At 36.0% G+C, this 27,859-nt stretch overlaps 1 protein-coding gene across 6 annotated transcripts in view; it reads right to left on the bottom strand.

Annotated features, from left to right (window-relative positions):
• by (focal adhesion protein tensin) overlaps positions 1-27,859 on the bottom strand; it is a 200,813-nt gene that overhangs the window by 104,726 nt on the left and 68,228 nt on the right. For 5 of the 6 annotated variants that reach the window (XM_018521192.1, XM_018521194.1, XM_018521195.1 and 2 more), the window contains exons 2-3: positions 12,770-12,878; positions 12,121-12,158 (exon numbers count right to left, since the gene is read on the bottom strand). In XM_018521192.1, the coding sequence (XP_018376694.1) occupies positions 12,121-12,158; positions 12,770-12,878 (147 nt within the window). Of the gene's footprint in view, positions 1-3,730; positions 3,938-12,120; positions 12,159-12,769; positions 12,879-27,859 lie in introns of those variants that run through there. The other variant, XM_018521197.1, reaches the window with a different exon arrangement.

The following is a 27,859-nucleotide window of genomic DNA, read 5'->3' as shown; positions in this document are numbered from 1 at the left end:
TAATGTTTGCCAATTCTGTATTTTATTCAGAAATTAAGTATTATCTTTAAGTATTAGTAGCAGAAAGCTGGAAAGCTGGAAGTTTAGCGGGTGGGACTAGAACAGTGCCCAATGTAACCTAGATCTAAAAATTCCTCCATTACTCTTCGCTTTTTTACGAGATTAAGCAATCCAGTTATAGTCCTGCACTGTGTACTAAACTTAAGACTGCTCAATCTTTAAGTATTAAGTATCTGTATAGATCTTTAAAGATCTATGTCATTTCTCATTGCTCACACGCATCTTCGCATTTGACAGTCCAAGGCCAGGTTTCACTTGTCACTCATGTTGCTCATTGAAACAAATTGCCATTTACAATAGACATAAAAAGACCCAACACTATTTTAGCACAGAGGCTCTCAATATTTTCGTGCTGCGCTAGTTTATTAGTTTATGTTAATAAGATAAATATTATTTTTAAAAATTATTTTTAAAATATATTGAAAAAATTGATCTTTTAGAATTTTTTTTCTCACTCTTTATTCAACCTTCATCAAATGTTTGAGCATAAAACTTATTTCAGAACTATATTAAAATTAAACTCAAACGTTTGGCGAAGCACTTAGATACATGACGTAAAATAAACTATCGAGAATCAATACATTTAACACAATGGTCAAACATAGTTTTCTTCGTTGTCGAAGAAGATAAGACTCGTGAGATATCCGGTCAGTAACGAAAGCAGAGCTATCGATTTATTTGCAAAGCTAGGATGATGGCATGGTAATCAACGCTGCTTTTCATTTTTGCCATTATGTGCGCATATGAGCAAAGAGTCCATCTCCTCTTTTTCCTCATAGCTGGCACGTCGCCAGGGATACTTTATCGAAGTCCTATCTGTTCTCGTGCACAATGCGTATTCGACAAATGAAAATTCCAATACTAGAGTTCAATACTAAAGAGATATCCGGAACGGAACGTTCGCATTCAGTTCGCGTAATTTTGTCACTTTCTAATTTTGCGAGCAAGATTGAAATTGGAGAATATAACGTCGTAGAAATAAATTAACAAGAAAACCCAGCGTCGCGCTTGCCGCATGCAAAAGCGGCATTCTTCGACGCGCAAACAGTACCGTACCTGTCACGGGCCGTTATCTAATCGAGCATGGGCCTTATCGCTTCCCCCTCTCATACCGTTTCTTATTCAAACATGACCTCCCTAGAATCGCGAGTCGCTACATAAAAATTACACTCAGTCTTACTACACTATGTTTCTGGTCTCGCAGAGCGGCACGATGTAAAATGCACGTTCGTGATATACGCGGTAGTAGTCACGCACGAGATTCTCATTCGATGTACATTTTGCTCCAGAAGCATCAAGATCACCGACTTCGTATGCACCAAAGACAATGGCGGTATATCAATTCTTGTTTATCGTCTTCGTAGATCCGAGAGATAAACAGGCAACTCGAGAGATTGCATGTTATCAATGCTTTTCTCTGGTAGTGATAATTAATACGTGTGATTAAATCGCAATAATCTTTATGCTAAATATTGCTGCGAAACGTACATATTTCATACGCTTGACATTTATATATCAATTGTAAGAGCAGTGTGATAACAAATAAAATAACTACAAAGTAGAATATCGCAAAACAAATTATTTGCTATCACTAATCTTAATAAAATGCAATAATAAAGCTGTAAAACTATACTTGTGGCAGGTTGAAAAATCACACATATAAATTTTCATTACTTGTACACTAACTGTAGTCGTGAAACGAAAGAACAAAAAGTTACTGAATTGAGAATACATATTGAAAGTTAAACAAAGAATCTCCTCGCAGCTTTCCGACGTTCAATCCTTCGCAATTTCACAATCTTATCACCAGATAAATCCAAGTAATTTCATCTATTCGGATTGCTCTAAATATTTCCATCGCAATTTCAGACACTATTGGCGCTGAGAATTCACGTCGCTATTTCGCCAGGTGAGATCGTAATGCTTCTCACGCAACGCACGACAGCTTGGAGCACTTGAAACCTAAACTGAACCGCTTTCCGCCGCATGCAGTTCTTCTGCCGGCGTTGAGTAATAATCGTGGCAGAAACCGGGCCTTGCATCCCGCGTAAACGTCGCGAGTGCATCCCAGCCGCCGTCGAAGAGAGAGACGTCAGGAATTTCTCTTCCTCGCTAGAACTATATACATACATACGCACGCCGCACGGCGAATTTAGAACGCAACAAGAAGAAATCGCGACGAGGCGATACGGGGAAGGAAGGTGCGGGTCGACGGAAGACAGAGAAATCGAGGGGAGAAGGAACGCCATTTTGATACATAACAGACATTTGCCCTGCCAGAGCATTTGCACGTCTAACGGCAACGCCGAGAAGAATTTGCATGTCACAGATATGAAAAAGATATGATATAACGTTTCCTCGGATATCCCGATGTAAATGCAAATTTGCTATTTATTTGGAAAACCCTGTTCCTTGTGGATTTTATCATAGTAAAATATTGCTCAAAGATTTCAGTATAATAATGATATTAATACGCTTCAGAGTTGGCACAAAGTTCCATAACTTTTCTCTCCATTCCTAGCAAAATTTCATGATTTTTCCTAGTATTTTTAATAATATTTTGAAATTCTTTGTATTTTCATCCTGATTTAGAGAAATCAAATATTTTGTTGAGCGAGCAATTTAACATAGCAATATAAATTACCACTACTTTTGTTGACACTGCTTACATTTAATTACTAAATTGATATTTCAAAACTGCGTAGGTGCAATGTACGCATGTTAAATCTTTTTTACAGCCAAGAATTTTAATTTTGAAAATTTTGTAAAATTCTCTTTTCCTTGATTTCTCTGATCGTTTTCAATTTCCAATTTTGCGGCAATCCTGCACTTTTATATCAATCTAAAAAAATTAATATTTGAATTTAAATATGATGGATGACAATAAATTCATTTTTACATATTTAATTTTCCTAGAGTATTCAACAACTGAAAACACTTCAAAAATTATACACACATGTAATGTATAATATAAATATAATTTAAATACAAATAAAATAGAAGTACACTGAAAAAATAATGTTATTGATTCAATAAAAATATTAATGAAACAAATCTTTGTTAAAAAACAAAAGTAAGACATATTAGTTCCATTAATAATATTATTGTGAATTAACAAAATTATTTTCAATTAAAATAATGCTGTTAACGTAATACCATTTTTGTTCTACAATCGATCTCATTATATATTGGAACCGATTCTAATAAAATCCATAATTTTTCATGTATTATTCAAATATTTATTTGACGTATATTTATTTAAGTGGCAATCTTGAAATATGTGTTTACATTACCAACGTTCTCGTTTTACAACGGCACATCGCGATTACCACTAACCTTATCAACTGTAATCGCACATCGGTACAAGGATCAACATGAAGGCTGACGCGTTGAGAACCTGAACATCAAAGAAGATCTACGAGCACTATACGGATGTATTCTCTCTTTGGAGGCTGTTAAGAACCCCCAAGGATTACCTTGAGCGAGGCGGGATTAATCCGCGATTCGAGATCGTCAGTCAAGAATGGAACGGACACCGTGATTTAAATATCTAAAGCACATATCGCGGCGAGAGAAGACACACGATGGAAGAGGGGACGAAAAAAAATAAGGCGGCAAGACGTACAACGAAAGAAGTAAGAGGGAAAGAAACCGTACGGAGTTCGAGTACCTCATTGGTGGAGCCGTGACCGTTCATCTTGCCGTCACCTCTGGTATCCCATTACCGGTCTGCGGCGAAACACTCCGAGGATCGTTCACCTCCCTGCATCGGTTCTCGAAAATGGCGCATCTCTCGTCCTTGGCACGCGCGCGCGTTTTCGCGAGGACTCTCGATTTTCGAGTGTATACGCCAAGGTCGCCGTTAACACCGAGGTCGACGACCCTCGGCGGAGATTTGCATCGATCCGAGGGGTAACGAGAGATCGATCGCAACGACGACCGGTTACTCGACGCAGGCGACTTATCTCCTTTACGAGCAGAAGAATGTGGAGTGGCCGAGGAACCGTTGTCTCGAGTACTGTCCGCGATCCCTCTCAACAGCGTTCACCGCGAATCTTTGTACCGTTCGATATACCGATCGATCGACACGGACCACTCGCCAAAAAGTGCACTTGTGCACCAGACGGCACGCTCAGACTTTACATCCAATAAATCGTTATTTTTTACTCCTTTGGATCGTCACTGATTTATGACACATTCACGTTGCTCCGATAATTAGAAGAATCGCAAGCTAATCTTATCGATAACTCATCAATGAATCGTTCGTTCACGTGAGATTGTTTCAAAGGCGAGCCTTGGTGGGCCCGCTCAGGTGGCAATTTTCGGAGCCGGTTTCTCGCCGGTCGTGTGCCGGTCTCGTCACAGGACCGAAAGGAAGTGAGAACCGCGCTAGTCGCTACGACGGCGAATCGATCTTCCCCACGTCCTTCGCGTCGGAGCGCTCTTCGCGGACTGGAGACTTGGTGCTCGGAGAGCGCCGCGGCGCGCCGCGCCGCGCCGATCCGCGCGGAACCCATCGCTATCGCCGCAGGTAGACACCCCACCAAATACGCCGCTTGAAAATTCGTTGCCGCAAGTTAATAACCCGTTCTCGTGTACACGATGTTGCGGCATGCGCGGGCGGCCCTGTGTTAACATGCCGATCTCATAAAACATGCCGAAGAAGAAGGTTTTTAAACCTTCGACATCGACAATCCGGAAATGAAATTTTTCAAGATACTCAACTTGGACTTTGTATATTGTTTTTTATGTACATGTACACATGACTTAACTTAATTTATAAATAAAATATTTTTTGAATTTGTTCCAAACGAGAAATTTACATGCATTTATTTTTCGAGAAGAAAAAAATAATTTTATATGTGTAAAGCAAAACAATTTTATGTGTATGAGTAAAGATCTAACATTTTTTAAAATTATTCTATATAGGAATAAAGGATATGGTTCGCTTAGCGCTATAAATGTTTCGAAGAATTTGATTGACCAACCGGAAGAAAGAATTTTACTAATTGACCATAAAATACTTTGAAACATTTGTAGCATCAAGTAAAATATAGCGATAAAATATTTTGCAAACAATATAATTTTTATCTGAATTATGATAGTGTTTACTGATCCAAAAGATATTTTTATTAAAAACTACTTTGTGTAAAAAATTTAAAAGAATTATTTTTTAAACGCATGTTTAGATATAATTAAAACACATATTTTGTTGGAAATAACATTTACAACACTGAATTTACATTGAAACTGAATTAAGCTTTGAAAGTAAACAAGCCATAAAATATTGCTCTCTACCTCTCGAGATCAGACTCTCTCGATAGATGCAGTTCCTCGCAACCTAATCCGATCTCGAATGCCGATCGTAACCGTTATCAGTCATTAATCTGTTCGCGCAACACACGACACGGCGCGGCGTAGCGAGTGTCACGACGGGAGACGCTGCGACATTTTTTTTTGCATCTCGCTCGTTGCCAATCGCCGTTCGATTCTCAATCGATCGGTCCAATCACCACGGACTCGGCGGAATCCCGTTACAACCCTCGCACGCGATCGCATCGCATTTTCCCTTCCGCGATCCGAAAACGTGCCGGTCGATATACACGTCTGGATGATGCATGTGCGTGCATCGGGATCACGACTCGGCTCGGAATAATTCGCGTACAACGACGAGGACAAAATGTCACGATCGTTTAACTTAACGCGTCCCGCATATAATTCGTTGTTTACGCTGAATCATAATAATTGCCCTTTCGTCGAACGCGTGATTACGCTAATTATACGCCGCGTCGCGGCGATCGTACAAGTGGAGACGTCAGATGAAGCATTTTATGCGTGCAAGCGGTTAAAGTTCACGTGGCATAAGATGATTAACTCGGCTCGGCTTTTCCTCGCAGCAAAAAAAAATTGTATTTTATTCTACGGTAACTATCGAAACATAATGGGAAGAAGTATTTAATAAATGAGCCTATAATCTTGAGAATAACTTTTGACGTTGCTATCCAATAATGAAATTATTAAAAATTAATAAGGAGAGAATTTTTTTTTCTTTTACCACTTTTTATAATCCACCCTCATTATATGCTGTAGGGACTGATTACCCGTAATTTCCTGAATTCACTTAACCAATAACATCTCAAAGCGTCTAGCGGAGAGTCATAGCTGCTTCTCAATGCGGAAGGGTTCAGCCTCAAAGGGCAAATCGATCTTGCCGCAAAGCCGATAATCCGGCATCCCCGTCAAAGTAAACGAATATCACACACAGGCATCTTACCAAGCACGATCCGACCCTTCTTCCCTCCCCCTCCCCCTCATACATCCCTCCTCATGTGCTTCTACCCCGCGGAGATCTCCCGTGACCTCACGTTTATGCGAACCAGCCCTCCACCTCCCCCGCCAAGTTTTCCCCGATCGAGTGCGACCGCCATTACCCATTACGTTATACCTGGGTCTCACACTCGTCTCATAGGAGAACCTCGGGTTAATATCAGTGCAGCTGCAGCTGCATCGCTGTACTACCGTGCGCGCCGAGATACAAGGCCTAGGGGTCAGCAGGCGGGAGGGGAAATGCCGGGATGTCGTGGAGAAGGGGTCTACGACATTGCCTACCGTCTGGTTTCCCCGGTTCTTGCTGCCTGTTTACAATCCTGGAAGCTCGAGCCGGGTACACACCGCTGGTACCGCCAGGTATGGTAGCTATCGCCGGTTTGGTACTTGACGCGGTTTACAACGTTGGGTTGGACGATCCTCCACGCCGGAGAAGAGCCTCAGCGAAGTTCACGGCACTAAAAGGGCTTGCCTACAGACTGGCTGGCTACCAGTTCGCCGCCGGAGTGGAGAACAAGGACGTATCGCGGGTTTAAGGTTACGGGTGATGATGCCTCGATTATTCGTATACAAGCTTCCAATTTCAATATGCTTTACTGGATGCTTACTCTCCCGAGCAAACCCTCGAGTATCTGACGATTATTACGTTATTTGACAAAAAGATTGTATTAAATATATATTGCATTGTTAATTATCTGCTATCGTTTAGAAAACTTGGTGTAGTATTGCTACGTTCTGGAATTATAGGTAGGATTTTGGGATCATAGTAGACCCTTTGGTTAAAATCTGAATTCCTAAATATATGAAAATTTAATTCCTTTCTCAAGGACTTGAAATCTTTTAATCTTACAGTTCGTATACTTGAGAATACGATAAAAATAATCAATTTTCAATTGGTCACGGATAAGAGCTCTTATTTGAAATAAGTGAGCTAGAGATCTTGGACGCGAGAAATCTTGATATTTCGAAAGAATGTACGGGACGTGGGGATCATCAAGGATGACTTCGTATGCAAGCGAAGTAGCCTGGAGGTGTGCGGAGATTTCGGGACCGATAAAAAAAAGGGAGAGTACTGGGCGGGTGGAAAAAAAGGTGGTTCGCACAGGGACGTGGCGAGAATCCTATGACCTTCGATCTCGGAGGAAATCTCCGGTTCTCCATATCCGACGGATGATGTCGTTCGTTAGTTCGTTCCATCGGCCAGCGGCTCTCAACTCGCTCTATCTGGAATTCCAGGAGGAGCGGCCGAGTTACGATGATATCAATACCTACTCGCGAGAGATACACCCGCAAGGGAGGAGCACGCCATATCTCTCGCGATACCATTGTGGTGTACCAACGTCTACTCTACGAGTACACTGTCTGCTAAAAGTTCCAAGAGATTGCTAGAGAAAATTGCGATTTAAGCTGTAATCCTCTAAACTCAAAATAAATCACGAAGGTCCAATTGCATCAATGTTATCTTAACTTTAAACGAAGCTTAAAACTCTCTCTCTCTCTCTCTCGGTAGAGAGGAAGAGAGAGAGAGAGAAAGAGGAAAGTTTGAAAGTCTCACTTAAAGTCAAAATAACGTTGGCGCAATTGGACCTAAAATAATTGAAATGTCGGTTCCGGAGTTCAAAGTCAATGAACATCGTAAAGTACCTACTAGTAGCCGTTTCATGTTTTATCACCAATTATTGTACACCAACTTAAATTTCCCTCGGTTTATTGACATTTTTCCGGCCATTACATTTCTTATTCTTGTAACTGAAGTGTAAAGAGCACGGCGTCATGGTCGAGCACGTCGAGCAATATGCTGAATATATTCAGCACGCGATCATTATTTACACCGCTACCATAATCCGCGGCGATTAGGCGCGCTTATCTGCGACGGAGCAGAAAATCAAACGAGTTGCCTTAAACGGTGATTCCAAACTACCCTGAAATATAAACACCGTTCCTCTGAAATAAGAGCTTTCTCACACCGAGCGAACGCGTTCAATATGACGTGCTCGTTACTTTCAGCTCCCATATCGCTATTGCGCCCTGGGCCGGAGGAGATAAAACCAACCGCCGGGCCGGAATTCCATGTGTGTCACGTTTGCGCCGTGCGTTTTGAAATTCGAAACAGGTCTCGCTTCCTTCCAGGAGTTACATTGGCCCAGGGGCAAAACCGCGGCTCATCTCTTCGTGGTATTGTTGCTTTTATCGACCTCTTCTCCTCCTCCGCGATATGATGTAATTCGCCACACGCGTCTTCGAGATTCTCGAACGTGCGGGATATTCACTGCGTCTCTCGTCACCTTGAACTTAAGACACCGCGTATACCGATAGAAGACTTCACGCATGTCGGCGTGTATAAGCATTCATACGAGTATCGTATCGTACTTCTAGCAAAGTAGTCAGGGTGCACGTTTACGCCAGTGACGTAGAAGAGTGCCGTTGCATCATTTGATATCGTATTATGTCACAAATGCGCTGTCGCCGTGAAATTTAATTAATTGGCTTTTGAAATTACACATTAATACAGTTCTGGAATTAATGTGAAATTAACACTCAAAATTCAAATTAATTATGAAATTATTAGAGCAATTTATGTAATTGGACACTTGTGTATTTATTAAATAAAGTTTTTACATTTATTAGTTATTTATTAGGTGTAATAACTCTCGCGTTTATCGTCTTCGTTTTTGCGATCGTTTGCTCAAATCTTTCTCATTTCTCCGTAACTATCGCGAACCTCTATGGCGGATATGATGTAGTATTTTTACGACGCGGTCGGCAGGCAATTATGCGTTTTTCATCGAGAGAAGAGCAATGACGTTCGTCTGCCGCTCGTAAGCGTAATGAGTCCGCGTTACTAATGACCGTACGTTTGTAATCACGTCGAAGGACCGGATGCCGCCGGATCCGCCGATCAATTGACGATACTTATGACGGCCTTGGCAATTACTACGAACCCGTTTATAGCCCTCTGACATTTTTCCAGGGTGCACGAAATGTCATTTGATCGTTATCGTTAATTTCGCGGTAACTTTGAGCAGGTATAATAGCGAGTGTTTTGGAGCAGCACGATATTTCGACGTCGAAGGACACCTTATATATTCAACACAATTCTCTCATAACAAGCTCGTTACATCAGTTGCAAATGTAGCTTAATTAAAATAATTTTTTACATTAAAGTTTTTAGGACGTTCTGGTAGATCACAATTTGCATTATTAACACATTTCGTACCGTCTCAACTTTAAACTGACTTGTCCATGGGTAATTTTGTTTGTTTATTATAATTGTTAAAAAGAAATTTCATAATAATTAAAAACTCCAAATTACACTGTTCAAACAAAAAGCAACTTTTTTTTCTTCGAAGTGCTATGATATATCCTGAAGATTTTATCATACTAAATAATGTCTTTGGCAGAATTTGCGTAGCACATCAGGATTTTTAGATTTGAGGTATAACAGTATATTGGAGCAGGTTTTTAATTACTTCATCCTACTAAAAATCCTGATGCCCTCAAATTCTGATGACAGCAGCATATTCAGCACAAAAAAATCTTTAGACTGTATACTATGACATTTTGAAGAGGAAAAAAATAATTTTTTGTTAAACTGCGTAATCATATATTCACACATGATCAAAATTTATTTTATAATTACGTTTTTCTCTCTAGACTAAATATCAAACGACCTAGACAGAAAGTCTAGCGCAGATCACGCGACATGGAGTCGTGATAACAAATTTTATCCTACAGATTGTCAATTATATATAAATTAAAATGAATGTTTGAGCCCAAAGTCATAAACCACACGAGCGTAATTTCCCGGCGGAAATTATGCTAATAACGTTTAGCAACGTTTTGGTTTGCCCTTTGAGGGCAACCGCGCGCCCTCGCGTTACGCGGTCTGACAACATTCATATGAACCAAGGATTACGCTTCCTGAACGCTTATCCACCGTTATCCTAAGGTAACGACAGGATTAATCTGCCCTTTCCGGCAAAGAGTGCCGCAACAAAGCGGAACGACCGCACCCGCTGGTTTTACCGGAGGAAGTCGTGCTCTTCTGCCTGCACTCGGCATGCACCTCTCGTGTCTGACGCACGTTCCTCTCCATGTCCGGCAACGTTCATCCACCCGTCGACACTCACAAGAGTCAGACCTGATACAAGCGCGTGCTGGAGACGCGCATACTGGTACATTCGGCTCTTCTCATGCGCGAGCGTGACATAGGAGTACTTGGAGATACGAGAAAGGTAAGGTAAGTAAGACTCGTGCCCTGCCCGCGCGGTGACTGAACCCACACAGCATTTCACGTAAGGAGCTCACACGCACGTACCAGTACATGCACATGAAACCGGCGTACATACACGCCCGCCTGGTCGAGACATCGGAGTGAAGAACCGTTCGGAGAACCGAGAATCTCATCAGTTAAGATATCGACGTACATTTTGGATGGATTAAAGCGTGCGACGGAGGTTTAACTCCGCGTACAGATGAAAAACGATGGAAGCCAATCATTAATCCGCGCTATTTTGTTATCGCGCCATCGACCCCTAGGCCGTGAGAAAGATGATTATTACTGCGAGAGGAGGAGGTACAACGACTGCGAAATTATGTGACGTTAACAGAGATATTAAATCTCTTGATGCTTGTTATAGCTTTCTTATTATCGCTAGCTTTCTATTATCTTAGATACTTACAGAGACTTAAGACTCCTGACCATTCATCACGGACCTTTAGATTGATGTCATTAGAAGCGAGAAAACACATAAGGACAATTTTTGCAAAATATATAAAATAGAAATATTTTTCAATAAAACAATTTGTATTCGATAGAGTATACTCGTAAAATACTTCAATAACTCTTCTTTTATTTCAGAATGAAATAAAATCATATTTCAATTTATCTCAATTTAACAGCCGCATCATCATATATAGTTTGTTTTGTTTCCTAAGTAAACATAATTCAATTTCAAATATAATAGTTATTTATAAATTGTCGGAATACAAAAATAATTATCGATATATTTTACAAATCTATTTTATCAATTGCGAATATGGTTTTATTAAAAAGTACATTTTAATATAATTTGCAAGAATTTTCTTTATAAAAAAAAATTACAAGATAATTAGCTTTTACAAGTACTTATAATGTTTTTATTTATATTCTTTAGAGCCTAATTTCATTCCCTTAATTTTCTTTATGTATTTTTCTCGCTTTTGACAGAATATGACACAGTGGGTAAGTAGGAGTCTTAATATATATTCTGTATTATGTAGGTTATGTTATTAACTATATAAATAAAATTACATTATAATATCCCTTTGTATAACACAGAAGTAAAAAAATTGCATGCAAATTAAATATACAATTTTACATACTAAAATCACAATGTCTTTTGTTTATGCGTAACAAAAATCGAAAACAGATGCACGTAATCGTTATCAACTTGAGTCTCGGCCAAGCGCATCTTCCAAAGGGTTTGTTTAAGTACCAGGAAGTACGCGGAAGATCGCGATTGAGGAAGAGAGGGGCTCATCGTGTACGTGGAAGTGTGATCTTTGCTCCAGTCTGTCATAAACCTTCCAAGAAGGAGCGTCTTGATTACAAATGTCGCGCTTAGGAGAAGTGACATATTCATGACAGACTAATCGCCGCGTTTGCATTTGTGGAACGCTCGCTCGTATTTGTCACGCTGGAGAAACCGAACACAACTATATAAAAGAATACTTATAAATAAGATTACGTACCTTGTCCTCACATGTCTTATGGCAGATGTACTTGCACACTGAAATAAAAAAAAAAATGTAAATAGATAACACGATGATTATAGATTTTTTAGTCTTAATTTTTATTCGGTATTAATTTTTATCGATAAATTTAGTTTAGTCAGTTTTTTATAGATGGATTGATGTCGTAAGATTTATACTTAAATAAATTTTAATTAGACGGTAAGTAATTTTGTTTTATTTGGTCATTAGCACACGTTGCAAGTCATTAAAACCGTCATTATTGTAAGCATTATGATCGCTTCTTCAATCTACGCGGCATGTTAACTTACAATCACGCTAATTGCCTACTAGTAAATACAGCTGCGATCAGCCCGACCCAGCTTTCACGCGCGTACACAAACGTGCGTATGATCGAGAATGCATCAACATTAATCGTAGTAATCATCTCGTGTAATCTAGAGCAGGGCAATGAAACGTAATACCAGTAATAACGCTAATAATAATAATAAAAAGAAAAATGTGTAAAGTTTCATCCCTACAGCGATTTTGTTTTAACCGGCACTCTCAGAAGCTTCCGTATCAACGATTGATTCGAGAGTACTACCGACGAGAGCCAGCTGTTACCCACTTCTTCATTGCCCTGAAGGGAATGATGTTATCGACTTACCTCTGCAGCAGGAAGCTTGCTTGATCACCGCCTGGTGGCATAAATGACATGGTCGTGGTTTGCGCAATTGCTTGGTGCGGAACACGTGACATTGGGGTTCAAAATCGCTCTGAAACACAGCAAAAGGAGGCTCCAATTATTGCGGTGATCATTTTGGCTGATCAAAAAAGGAAGCATCATTGACCAATGTCATTTTATGCTTTTTGCGACCGACTTTTTTGTCGACATCGATCAATTAGTCGCAAGAACCTTCCCGAGCGATTAACCTCGTTAAGACACGGTATTATAAATGAGGAGTCTGTTTAACAGAGGTGGTACTTGAAGGGGAAACGCCTCATGCTTGAAACGAGGTCACAGATTTCAAGTCTTGACTCCAGTCCTGAACACATTATCGTGATGAAGCATTTATAAGCATAATTATTAGGTTGTACAGACAACATCAATGTTGAAACACGAATTCATCTATCATATCTAACATATAACATTTATATTATTCTTAATATTTACAAAATCTTAGTGTATTAAACTAAATGATTTTATTAGTCTGTCACTTTAATATCCTAATTCATACTAGGAGAATTTATCAACTCTGGATTAACCTCAGTGTAAAAGAAGAAATAAAAAGATTTCTTAACATCAAAAAAATTAAAATTTTTGAAATTATGAAACCATAACACTATAATCGACATAATGAACTTTTCGTAGAATAAAAAAATCAGAATGCAGTGCGGGTTTGCAATACTGCCGGCGCGTAACGAGCTCTTACAATTAATCACATAACAAACCAAGGATCAGCTCCACTTAATCACTGCTCCGAGAATCTCTACCGTGCGCGTTTTGCGGCAATTATAATCATTCTCATGTGAGGCTTTTCTGCGGCCGCAGATGGGAGAAGGCTTTCGAGCGTACGGTGCATAAATTGAGAAAACAGAACAGCCATTCATTAGGATCGCGTTTATCCCCGGATACGCTGCCGGCGAAACGTTCTATGACTCCAGTACGACAGTCAACCTGTTAACAGTACTTAAGCCGATGCGCAGCACTCTATCGGGGGAGGCGCAGTTCGCGAAGTTATGCGCAAATAAGCACTCGAGGCGCATTGCATCTTCCGTGAAGAAGCGCGGCCTCCGATTACGAACACGCGATGCACGTGGTCCTCTTCTTCGAGAAATATCCCGTCTTTTCACCCACGTTCGATCGAATCCCCGCGGAGGAAAACGCGAATTTGAATACGAATTACGGTGCCGGCGAGTCGCGCTCCATGAAGCACGAGTGAGCAATTGCATGCAGATTTGTTCAAAAATCAATAAGAATATATTCTCTTAAAGCAAGAACATTCTACTATAGATAGTACACACTTAAGTATACGTTACATAATTTTTAACAAAATGAAAAATTATGAAAAATTACAGATTTTTTAATTGCATTTGAAAGTAATGAAAAAAAGGCAGTAATTTAAATTTTATAAATAAAAAATGGATGCACATTGGCTCAATGGACATCCATTGGACATCCTAAGGGGATATCAATGACATGGACACTCATTGGATATTCAAAAGACACTCTGAACTTTTCAGATGGACGTCAAATGGGCGTCTAATGGACAATATCTATATAACATTCATTCTTATATGGAAAGTATAAATATCCATATTATATAAATTTCCAAATTATTTAAAACAATGAAAATCCAGTTTCGATCGTAGGCATTTTAACTTTCTAGTATTTTTCTTGTGTTTCCTACATATGCGGTCCAAAATGAAGATTCTTAATACTGTTTGTAAATTTCCACTTTCACTTTTTGTAGAGGTAATATACCTGACATATCTATAAAATACATGATGCTTTAAAGAAGGTTTCGTAATAGATTCATTATTTATTTAAAGAAATAACTGCTAATATTACTGTAATAAATTTCAAATTCTAATACTACAATAAATTTAAGGGTTAAAAATTTAGCATTAAGAAGAATTAAATATTTTTCTTTATCTCATAGAAAAACATTTGTATGTGCACTTGTTAAATATGAAATTTATCAATACTATAATAACAATTTGAATATATATAAAATTTCTTTAATTTACGAAAAATAGTTTATAATTATAATAAAATATTTATTAAATTATTTGCTTGAATCGAATTATGAACAAGACGGGCGCGTCAAGTATGCTGCTGCTGGAGATCTTGCTCATTTTCGATTTTTTATTTCTACAATTTTCTACTTGTTATCGATGTAAAATCCCTTTTCAATTTCCGCGTCTCTCATTACGCTATCTATTGCATTTCGTTCTCTCATTAATTAATGGGTTATTATACTTAATACACTTCAAATGTCATCTGTACTTTGTGCAGTATTTATTAAATTATTTGCTTGAATCGAATTATGAACAAGACGGGCGCGTCAAGTATGCTGCTGCTGAAGATCTTGCTCATTTTCGATTTTTTATTTCTACAATTTTCTACTTGTTATCGATATAAAATCCCTTTTCAATTTCCGCGTCTCTCATTACGCTATCTATTACATTTCGTTCTCTCATTAATTAATGGGTTATTATATTTAATACACTTCAAATATCATCTGTACTTTGTGCAGTATATATATATTATAATAATCATGAGAAATTATTCCATACAACACTGTCTTAAAGGATATCGAAAAAACGTCTACATCATAAGGAAGCCTTCAAGCCGTTCGGAGACCTGTGTTGTTTCCAAATAGAGATACTTAAAATATTTTTATTTCACTTCTTTCCTTATGGTTTATCTTTGGTATCTTTTTTCTGCAAAATATACTTGACGCCATTTTTTTACATTTTTAATGTTTTTTCCGATAGATATCTATGTACCATACAACTTTGAAAATGTTTTTGGTAAAATTTCATATTTTCGAAATATTTGCTTGTTAAGACTAAAAGGGTTACCCAGTATATATTATAGATATAAGTTACAATAATAATAACCAAAACAATCTCTCTCTTATAAATGTGTACATATTCAAGTTCAATGTATGTTTATCGAGATATTTACTTGCCGTCTAATAAGGATACTCGTGGTAGTTCGGCAGAATAATTTCTGGCAGTTGAGATCGAGACATGATTCGAACGACACAGGCAAAATAGTGCCAGTGAACATAAAAGTTAAAAAGACGAGTGCTAAACGAAAAGTATTATAAATAACGTTTTTACTTTTAAACAATTAACATCTGCTATTTTTGACATAAATCTTTAATATTTATAGTATACGTGAACGAATTATTAATATAAGAATATAAAGAAGAAAAAACGTGTAAGTAACAGAAATACATTAATGCAAAAAGACCTAGTAGTATTCTCTAAAAGTGAATCAGTGATTTCAATGCTATAATTGGAACTGCAAACTTAATCATCAACGAATATTTACTGTTTTTTAATAATAATATACCTACTGATTTACTTTCAGACAGTACAAAGGAAATGTATATAAATGAATATATTGAAATAATCACGCTAGAATCTAATTTCTCAAAATAGTAGTTTCAACCAATTAGCAGATTTCTAAGATTTTGAATCTTATTCCTAACAATAACAAATAACAATAAACTTAAGATGCGTATAAATTTATGCGCACCTTTTCCCGCGCTGACTCTTATTACCCTTAATTTTATTGTGTCATTTATTATTATAAAGTTTGAGAGTCCGATTTAAATTACATTTTCTTATTCCTAAGTTATACATATATATACATAAATCATTATGTATGTTACTATATTGTATAATGGCATACCAAAGATATCAAAAAATTATTTGAACACTTTCTCAGAATACATATTGCATTGATACAAAAATAAGGCAAAGACACGTACATTTATATTCATATCCAACAAGGAGTTTCATAAATTATTTGAACACTTTCTCAGAATACATATTGCATTCATACAAAAATAAGGCAAAGACACGTACATTTATATTCATATCCAACAAGGAGTTTCTAGTTACTCAATCGCAGACTACATATAAGATTAATTTTATCTAATCAGTTGTTTTACCGATTAGAATTAAAATTACAACATGAAGAATCGGCCGTCTCAATCATCTCGGAATCAATCCACCGAAAACAGGAATAATGTACCTCCTAATCGTCCTAACCCGCGGAATCAAGCTCCTATCGAAAGAGGACCACCGAAATTTATCTGCCCTGCATGCGGAATACCAGTACTAGTGCTTAATATGGAAGAGCACATGAAAACTCATCATCCATCACGACCATCACGATCCGAGGATTCGAGAGGACCATGAAATCATTGATGTTACAGGATAAAAGATTTTTAAAAGAAAATTTAAAAAAATTTATCATTAAGCTATTCCATTTAACACTATGTTGTACACACACACACATTAATATTTTTAAAAGAAAATTTAAAAAAATTTATCATTAAGCTATTCCATTTAACACTATGTTGTACATTAATAATTTTTTATGTATTTAAATACGATACATATATTGCATATATTATACATATTTATGTACATATTATATCATACACTGAAAAAAAAATTAGCTAAATCTAAGTAAGTATTTCTTTGAATAGTTCCAAGTAAACATTTATTTAGAGCAAATAAGTATTTGCTCAACAAAATATAATGATACTTAAATCAAATTAATAGTTCTTGTATCAAATAAATATATATTTACGTTTAGTAAATATTTACTTGGAACTATTAAAAAAAATGTTTACTTAAATTTATTTTTTTTTTCAAAATAATATTGTACAATATATTATGCATAATTATATGTATGATATACATTTAAATATAAAACCGACGGTTTTAAATCATTTTACTACTGAGACAAATTGCGCGATGTTATATCAAAAATTAATTATAATACTTAAATCTCCGTTATTAATATTTAGCTAGCGTATGTAGAAATTTACATTCCTTTTTTTAATTCAATGATTTTTCTTTACTGCAATATGATATTGTCAATATCTAGCGAATTTAAAAAATAGATATATAAAATAATTTTCTGGTATATTTTGTTTTCAAACCATATGTCACGTAGTTAATTTGCATTTTATATACATTTTATTTTGCTAAAATTTAAATTCAATGAATATGACATTGTAATATTCTTTATTTAACAAAATTAATTTTTGCGACGAAATAATAAAAAAAACTTGTAATATCCAGCGCTGACTCCTAATGCTCATTTGTATTTTGCCGTTATGTATTTTACGATTATTCTACGAGATGTCAAAATGTGAAATTACCATATTTTAATACAAACAAGCAAAAAGCTTTGACTCGGTCAAAACTGGATCCTAATGCCTAATAATCTTTCTGTATGAATTTATATACATATATTTTCTAGTTCATACAAATTGCGCATCGATTTTACTATATCTTAATTTCGTATTTTATTCAAACCTTCGTTTTATCATTAAATAGAAATCATTTTATTGTATATTATTATTACTATAGTATACTGTTCTACACGCACATATAATTTTGTTTATAAATAGACATGTTCTTTTACTTTTATAATAACGAATGGCAGAGAGAGAGAGAGAGAGAGAGTCTGCAATAATTCTAACTTTAAATTTATAACGATTTTGTAACACAGAAAGAAACAATAAAAATACAGTGATATATTTGCGAGTGCACTGAATAATCCAACTTACTGTTTCTACATCCTTTTATATCGCCTTTTTTTATCAACACAAGGATAGAAAATCGTAGGAATGGACTCTTTGCCACCAGTTAAAGCGTATCGAAACTTTTGCGACGAGTGTACTGCTTCGAGGGATATAGCTCTTGGCTATTACAGAGAAAAGGACGCTTTACGATTCCACTCTCGTCAATATACCTGATATATCTTTAAAATACATGATGCTTTAAAGAAGGTTTCGTAATAGATTCATTATTTACTCAAAGAAATATTATTATTTTAAAAAAGTCATATTTCACAAAAATAATCGAAAAGAAGATATTTCAAACTAAATAGAACAGAACGCATCGCAATATACGAACACTGCTTCGTTATGGTCTGCGAAAGGCTCGCGAATGCCTGTACTTACGCACACGCATGTTTTCTTTGACGCATTTAGCGGGTTTAATCATGGCAAGACGTATGTGCAGAGTAGCAATAAAACGGCTTTTAACGAGTTGATTAAGACATAAGAAAAACGCATTGTTTGAAAAACAGAAAGAGAGATCCTTGAATATATAAAATTCACACGGTCGTTGTTAATGTGTTAATTTTATTTTATATGACGAATTTTTTTCACTAATCTCGATTGGTAATGGATGCATTGTGAATTACAAAACATCACGCCATTAACACCATGCAATATTTTGTAATTATCACTTTTATTAGCATTGTGAAACACGCTAGAAACACGCGTTCCTCTCTGCATCGTTTTTCACCGAGTGGCTACAAAATTTCATCATGAACACGACGTTTGTCGAAATTATTCCTCGGCTGATTTATTCTCACATATATAATAATACATTGTGATTTTCATCGACATAAAAATGATTTTCACAATACCAGTAAATATCACGCACACTTTGGAATAAATATAAATTTTTTGGAAATTGTATATTGCTTTTAAACACAATGACTTTATTATATACTATTTTTATTTATGACTTGTATTGTTTTCTCTTATTTGGTATATTAATATCAATACACTTATTATATTAATTCATTATAAAACAAAAAAATTAACAAAATGAGATAATCTATTATTATTGTATGTAAGAATTTGACAAAAAGACTGGAAGAGACTTAATTTTTCTTATTGCAAATTAATAATTCTAACAATGTTTCCAAGAGTGCGCCTTTCTCTAAGTTCTCAAATGTAAAATGCATATTCAGCAAATATATTGTATTATACTATATAGGAAAGCAGTAATCATGATTGTATTAATTATCAGTTGTTCGTGACTATTATGCAAAACACTGCGTTTTTAATGATTATTGTAATTCGAACGCAGTGCAGACTCAAGATAAAACGGTTATTTAATATCAATGATCAATGGCGGTTGTCTTCTAGCAGTAATTTAACCCCCTTAATGATAGTATGTCTAATTTGCCAACTAATTACCGGATACATTCATACGCTTCCTGGGAGTATCGTAAGAAAAGAAAAAAAGGACGATGCAATAATATCCGTTGCTGTTGAATTTTGTAACGATTATGCATATATCTTGCTAACTAATCGCCGGATTCATTAGTATCCCAGGACCTATGACTTCGTTAAAATGAAGTACCGTCATTGCTCATACAGGGTCTAATTGATCTTTAATCTTCGCAAATTGGAAGAAATCGATGGGATCTCGCGAACTTCGTGGCTTTGCCCGTCTTTTAAAACTCTATGACTTCTACGTCTTTTAAAATTCCTTCAAGAAGATTTTATCATATGCTCCTTTCCCATCGCCACAATCTTGTTCTTAGAAAACTGAAATAACTTTAATTTTATTCTTTAAATAATTAGAGACTATTTTTAATGTTTATCTTGCTACATTATGTTAATTTATTTTACTCGATCGTTTTATAGCAAAATTTAAATGAAACGGAAGCTTATAAAGTTAACCGATATTTCTGTAAACAACTGAAGTTTTTCGATTAGTTTAATCGGATATTTGCTTTCCATTGCATTCATTCTGCTCGTAATTTTAATTATGTAAGTAGCTTTACTTCGTTTAATAAAACTCGTATGATCAAACAAACTTATCCGTGCAATTTAAATGTATACATGTAGGTATTCTATAATCAAGACAAGTGTTTTCTTTTGTAATACACAAAAACGGAATATGCATAAATAAACCGATACGGAGAGATTTTATTTAACGAACGAGTTGATTTAGGATCACATCACGAATAACCCACCTTGCCGCGAATGGATAACTATATCTCATAATAGATTCAGTGGATCGTGCGATATATCATGTAACGTGTAATTTCAACATTGCGCACGTTCAATGAGCGCAATACGTATATAACGTTGTGTGGTCTAGTGTAATTCGTGATAAATGTATACGACGGGGCCAGTCATTTTAATGAATTCGAAACGAGCCCAAAGTTCTGCGGTTCCAAACCTGTTGTTTCTATAAATTCAGAGAGCTATTACAATCTAACAATAAATTCTAGTTAATGGTGCCGTTTCAATAGTAATACAGTTGAATAGATAAAACTTTTTGTATTCATAACTGATTTATTAGAAGTTGAAAATTTTAAATAAGCCTGTAGCATTTTTTCGCAGTAACATATATGAACAAAAATTAAATTAACTAGTTAGAAAATGAATTAAACAGTAATTAGAAATATTGTCAAAATTGAAAATAGGAGAAATAATCTAATAAATTCTACGCGTGTAATTTGTGTAACTTTTTGTTATTTAAGAAGTATTATTGTCCATATAAATTATAGTAAGAAATTTTCAAATTTTCAACTATATATTTTAATGTAAAAAAAGCAATAATTTCTTATATCAACCGCGGTAAATACGTCGATTTACTAAATCAACGTTATTAAAAGTATATCTTTAAGTTTCTTGTTTATTCACCACTACTATCTCGAATTATGACGTCAGAAACGAGAATACATAAATTCTCTCAAAATTCTTATAAAATATATTAATATGAAAATATGTTTCAACAAAACAACATTCATAAAAGAAAAATATTTTTCTTTAAATATAACTTGTTTATTATGTGTTTTCTCACTTGTCATCTGATAGTACACTGAGAAAACTTTAGGACTATCCGACCAAATTTATCGGATTTATAGGACTATCGGATAAATTTGATCGGATAGTCTTATAAATCCGAACAAAATCAATCGGAAATATCCGTTTGTTACTTTTTGAACGGATAAAGCGCTCGAAATTTTTCTCAGTGTAGTAGGAAGCGAACAGAAGCGTATAATAAATGGATTATGTATTAATTAATATATATAGACTTTGCTTCACACACATAAAGGCATAAAATAAAATCAAATGTATATAAATCTTTAAGAATTTTTTGATGAAATTTAAAAATACATCTTTTTATATAATTAATTTGCTTCTTACAACGACCGTTTGTTCTCTCACAACTCATAATTCTCCATGTGAAAAGTTTGAACTGTTTGAAGACAGAGTTCTTTTAACACACACACAGTTTTTTTTTAATGATGCCAGAGAGAACCTTAATCTAGAATCTATTTACGGATTTTATGTTTCTGATCCTACGGAGCTTATGCAGAAAGTCAGATGCTCACGTGGAGAGTTCAAAGCTCGGGCAAGCGATTCAAGTGGCATCAAGTGCGCTTTCTCTGTCGCGATATCGCATAGGCTTCAAGCAGCGCAAGTTCATTCGAAAGAAAACGAAGAGAAAGAAACGAAGGGGAGGCGAACGAGAGCTCGAACAGAGCCGGCTTTGTCGGGTTGCGTTCGCGCTTTCGAGTCGGAATATACTTCGACTTGTATTAACCGCGAAGAAAAGACGAGAACTCGCGTTCTTCCCCTCTATCTCTCCCACCCTTTCGAGATTCAGAGCCTTTTACTTCTCCGATGATTTTATCCTCGTGTCGAATCATCTAGTGGGTGGGCGATATGCAGAAGATACTGACGCATATTATTATTAGAGTGGCAGATAACCCTAGACATTCTCTAATTTTTCTCTCACTGGAATATATAGCCATTTTATCTCTTTTATGAAGTCTGTGTTCATTGATGGCAAACATATTTCTAACAGAAAGTATATATACACATATCGATATGAAGCATGAAAGGAAATCTCTTCATTCAAAGCTGAGGAGACAGAATAATACATGTACTATACGCAGAACAAACACCAGGCATGCGCCATTAATCAACCACGACGACAATTCGCATTGGTCTAAGCAATCGTCATTTGATCATACTTGTTCAGCCGTCGCTCGACTGATCGCGCTGACAAACGGTTCGCCAAGGTGGTCACCCCGTGTCGGCGAGGAAGCGGCAGCTAGGAAAAAAAAACCAAACGAGCGATCGGGTCCAGAAACGAGGCTAACGTTCGCAACGACAAGATCTCCGCTCGCATGGCGGCTCGCGCATAGCAAACGCCTTGTATCGCTGTTGGCACGCAATCGCGCGACCGTGTCTTCGTTGGAGAGCTTAGTTCCTCGAAAGCATCTCTCCGCGATCGCGTCACTACGGAAGCGGCGCGTGTAATGGAGAACGACGGCGTGAAGATGAACAAGTTAGAGAACGAGGCGGATCTGCTAGAGCGAACAAACTTGCTCTGCTTGAATCCTAAATGTACTAGCGTACTATCTAAAGTACTCTCGTGTATTTTTGTTTCTCAATACACGATGTTGTCTGTATCTATACATAGAGCTTATCTTTACATGCATTCTCAGTAAACACCAAGTAACAGTAACATACATCAATGTTATAATTTCCTATTTAATAACATAACTGTTACGTACGACATGTATTACATTACATCTATACTGTTGAGCGAGAAATTACAACGTTGATATAATGTTACTGTTACTTAATGTCTACCGGATTGTTACTTAATCCTATCGCTATTGAGTGATACAGTGTCACTATCGATACGTAAATTTTATGTACAAACAAATAAGCCACTCGTAATTAATATGTAACACGAGTTTTTTCATACATTTTACCCTTTTAATGGCAAAATATTATAATCTAGAATTTATAAATACCTAATTAATAGGTATTTTAATTCATAAATACCTAATTAATAGAATTTATAAAGACCTAATTAACTTGAAAAGAATAAACACGCTGTCAAATCTTGAAATGATATGGAGTAATTTAATTGTATGCGTCTCTTTAAATCACTTAAATAAAATATATAATAAAAATAATGACAACAAATTGCTTAAAAATTGAAGTCACGCTCTCTATTATGATACTGATCACTAGGGGATCCAAACTAAAATATAAAACAGATAAAATTTTTAAAAGTTTGTCTTCCTTTTAGTATGGCAGATTGCTCGTAATGACCATTGAAGGCATTTAATGACTTCACTAATTTACGTACATAAAATTTATTTATTGATAGCATTTTAGGATACATCTTTATAAATAAAATTAGTGTAATATTTAATATCATGATACAATTTCAAGTTAAATTCTTTAATGATATCGAGATCAAAATTAATTCGTGTTGCGAGAAAATGAAGATTACTATCTGAAGTGTGTGTTATATAAAGATGGTACTTCCTGTAATCGCTGCGAACGAAGGAAATAACTTTCAAGGTGAGCGCAACGACTGCATCGCAAGCACTCACGGCTTAACAAATTGCGGGAGCGTGCGGAGAGATGGGCAGAAAAGAATCCAGGATCCGTGCTCGCGGAGCGTGGCGATTTTATATCTGATGGCGCGCTCGTGTCCTGTGAAGCTTCACGAGGTGTGGCGCCGCGCGCTCTGCAATGGCGCGTGATCATGGCAGTCGCTGGGACAGGAGGAAACTTACGGATCCATGCTTAATAACAATATCAATTAAGCGAGCTCTCAATATTAAAAACAATATTACAAAAAATAAATAGGCAACTAAGAGCTAGTACACAATTGTTATAGATGTACGTTACAATCTCCTTCTTTATTCTTTAACAATACATATATTATCGACGTTTCGGCTGCCTTTTTCAGCCATCTTCATGGTATAACTTCCGTTTAATAATCAATTCCAAACGTGCTTCTAATAAATTCAAAGAATGAAGCCTTTAATTGACGCATTATATTTCAGCCAGCGTCAATTAAAGGTTTCATTCTTTGAAATTATTAGAAGCACGTTCGGAATTGATTATTAAACGGAAGTTATGAAGATGGCTGAAAAAAGCAGCCGAAACGTCGGTAATATATGTATTGTTAAAGAATAAAGAAGGACTGTAACGTACATCTGTAACAACTGTGTACTAGCTCTTAGTTGCCTATTTATTTTGTAATATTGTTTTTAATATTGAGAGCTCCCTTAACTTATATTGTTAATTTACGCTGGCTAAAATCTAATGCGTCAATTAAAGGTTTCATTCTTTGAATTTATTAGAAACACGTTTGGTCATGTTTAATAATATTCTCACCAAGGCCTTGATGTTAATTAATTAATAATTAATAATTTACATTTTACTACCATTTATTAGGTAAAATGTCAATTCCAAGAGAGAGATGTAGAAGCTACTTAATTAACTCATCAATTTAGATTTGTTTATCTACCAGAAAACTCGTTAAACATAACTTGTGCATGCTTCAGATTAAACGATTAAAACCGTTAGTTGAAACTGGTATTATCAGTAAAACTAGAATATTATAATTTATCAGTTGCACGGTCGTGTGTGTCGGCGCGTGATCTTTTTGTTTCTACATTACTTTTGTAGTGTGTGTTGTTCAGAGCCGATAACGTATTCTCGATCGTAACTTTGCCTTTGAGCAGAACTCACAAAGTCGCCGTACGACCATTGGCATTCCGAACGCGACGTTGCTCGCGTAATAAAAAAAAGAACAATAGAAGGAAAGAAGAGGAAGGGATCGAGAATAAAGATTCGGACAGCATAACAATGGGAGTAGAGAAGCAGAGATATAACGAAAGGATAAATAAATCTTTCGATATCCAAGAGCGAGAAAGAGATAAAGAGAGAGAGAGAGAGATAATACGATGCATCTCTCGTAGGAGTCACTGCACCTTGTTAATTCTCACCAAGAACTAAAATATGCAAAACTTGAAAAAAAATCAATATCTTGCATATCTACTTTCTGATTTTTTTATTTTCGTTGCTAATTTTGTTATTTCACTAATTTAAAAAATTCAATCAAAACGTTTAATTTATCTTAACATTTTATCTTATAAAATCATAACAATTTTCAATTACAGTATTTTAATAATGCCTATAAAAATCCCCGCATAAAGTCAAGTTTCTTTCAAAATATGCTTCAGTTACGCCACTGGTCGTACAATTTTGCCACCTCGATAGCTTCGAACTGCCATATCGCAATTTCACTGTGGCCGAATCCTCGATGACATCGAAAACACGGCGGGCGAACACGGAGAGAACAAGAACGAAGGTCGTGGAACGAAGATTAAGAAAGGAGTGGGCATGGCCGCGTGATTGGTAATCCCTTCGGCCGGTAAATCCGGCATGGAAATGGAACAGAACACGCATTCGAAAAACGATATTCATTATTCATCGGGCGCCCGAGCGTGCGTGAGTTCACGCGGGACGATGCGCGTTAGACCCACGCGATCACGTGCCAATATAAATTCCATTTATGGCTCAGTTGTTCAGCATTTGGGCCTGGGTATTGAGTTTCAAAGCGAATTTCGTGTTACGAGTTTTTGGTCGCCCGACAAAAGGTTTGTTGGGTGCTGACGAGACTGTTGTCGAAGTCGACATAAAGAAATTCTGCTCTGGATTATATTCTTTGAGTACGATTGAGTAACTTTATTATAATTTATTTTCTACATTTAGTACAATTTTAGAATGTTAATTCTTTACTGATTAAATATATAATAATTTAATAGTTTCTTTGGTTAGTTTTTTAAATAATTTTTTAAGAGTAACAAATAATTTAAATAAATTAATCATATGATTAATTGTGCAAATTGTACAGAGTGACAAAAAAAGTTTTGCTAGAAAATTTTGTGTTTATCAAATTATTAATAATGTATATTTACAATAAAAAAAAAACAAACTCTTCACTTTAAAAAATAGCGATGTCTATATGTATAATTCTTATTGTGTTCATATTAATATTAACATCAACATGATGTAAATTTAATACTGTAGGTTTTAAATCCACATCATGTGGGTGTTAAGATTAACACCAGAGGTTTGAAATCCATATCATGTTGGTGTTAATATTAACATCAACACAGTGAGAATTATATAAACCGCATAGATGTTAAATCCACATCAGAGTTAAATTTAGACCGATTTTAGAGTGTAGAACGTTAATTATATCTCATTAAATACTAAAAATAATAATTAACTGATTTAATGGTCACAAAACTTTGTAGCTAAACTTTTTTGTCATCTTGTACAAAATATTACATAATTAATCATATAGTCAATTTAATTTAATTATTTGTTACATAAAAAGTAATTTGAAAAAACCAAACTAAGGAAACTATTAAAATTTTTTCTACTCACTTTTTTTCAAAACGTAAAGAAAATTAATCTTAAACTTAAACTTAGATGAGTTTCCTCAAGATTCTTTTGTAAGAATAAATTATAAACTTTATTTCTTCTCGCTATTCCACGATTATACCTATTTATCTAATAGAATGGAAAATGTGAGTTTGCGCGCAATGAAACATAGTATTTTATTACAATACATTTCATCTTGATCTTCCGAGGCTCACGATTTTCGAGATGCAATCCGCGTGTCACGTGCAGAAGCGAAACCGAGACGCCGGTTATTGACAATGAACTTGGAGATACCGCTGAGGATAGACGAGAGGTATTTTTGCGGTGCATCCAGATTGCGTGGCTGATAAAGCGGCCTTGCAGTACTTGGCACACCGCACAGCGAGAGATTATATTGCACGTGCGCCGGACGTAGTGGCGATTCAGCTGGCGAGGTAAAATGCGGCATGACGAACGGCCGCGGCTCTATCTCGCGGCATGCCAACCGGTTCCTTTACGAAGAAAATTTCGCACAGGATCGCCCGGGATGTCCGTGAATTGAGGTACACGTGCGCCGATGATCGCGCTCGAGCTACCGCGAAGCTCGACCGAACACGCTCTGTGCGGCAGGATAGATTACATTACATCCTCAAGAACGTTCTTCCGGGTTTTTAGCAAAAGCCGACATTTCCGCGCACCCGATGCTCAGCGCGATAACTTTCTCATAAGTGGAATGCCTACTGCTTACATAAAAAATAACACATGTAAGAGATTTTAGTTAAATGTTATCTAATAAATAATATAAAATTTAATATAAAAGTTAGAAATTTTAGTTACCTAAGAATGTATATTTTGTATACCGTAAACTGGAGTTACTTTGCCAATTTTATTCTACTGTTTAAATGTTATTAGAAGGTGGGAAACCAACCAATAATGCCATATAAACGATCATTAATAAAAAAAATGTGGTTTGACAGATTTTCGTT

Source organism: Trachymyrmex cornetzi, unplaced genomic scaffold (assembly GCF_001594075.2).
Source record: "Trachymyrmex cornetzi isolate Tcor2-1 unplaced genomic scaffold, Tcor1.1 scaffold97, whole genome shotgun sequence".
Lineage (NCBI taxonomy): Eukaryota > Metazoa > Arthropoda > Insecta > Hymenoptera > Formicidae > Trachymyrmex > Trachymyrmex cornetzi.
The sequence above is the reverse complement of the archived record's forward strand: the minus strand, read 5'-3'. Positions and strand labels throughout refer to the sequence as shown.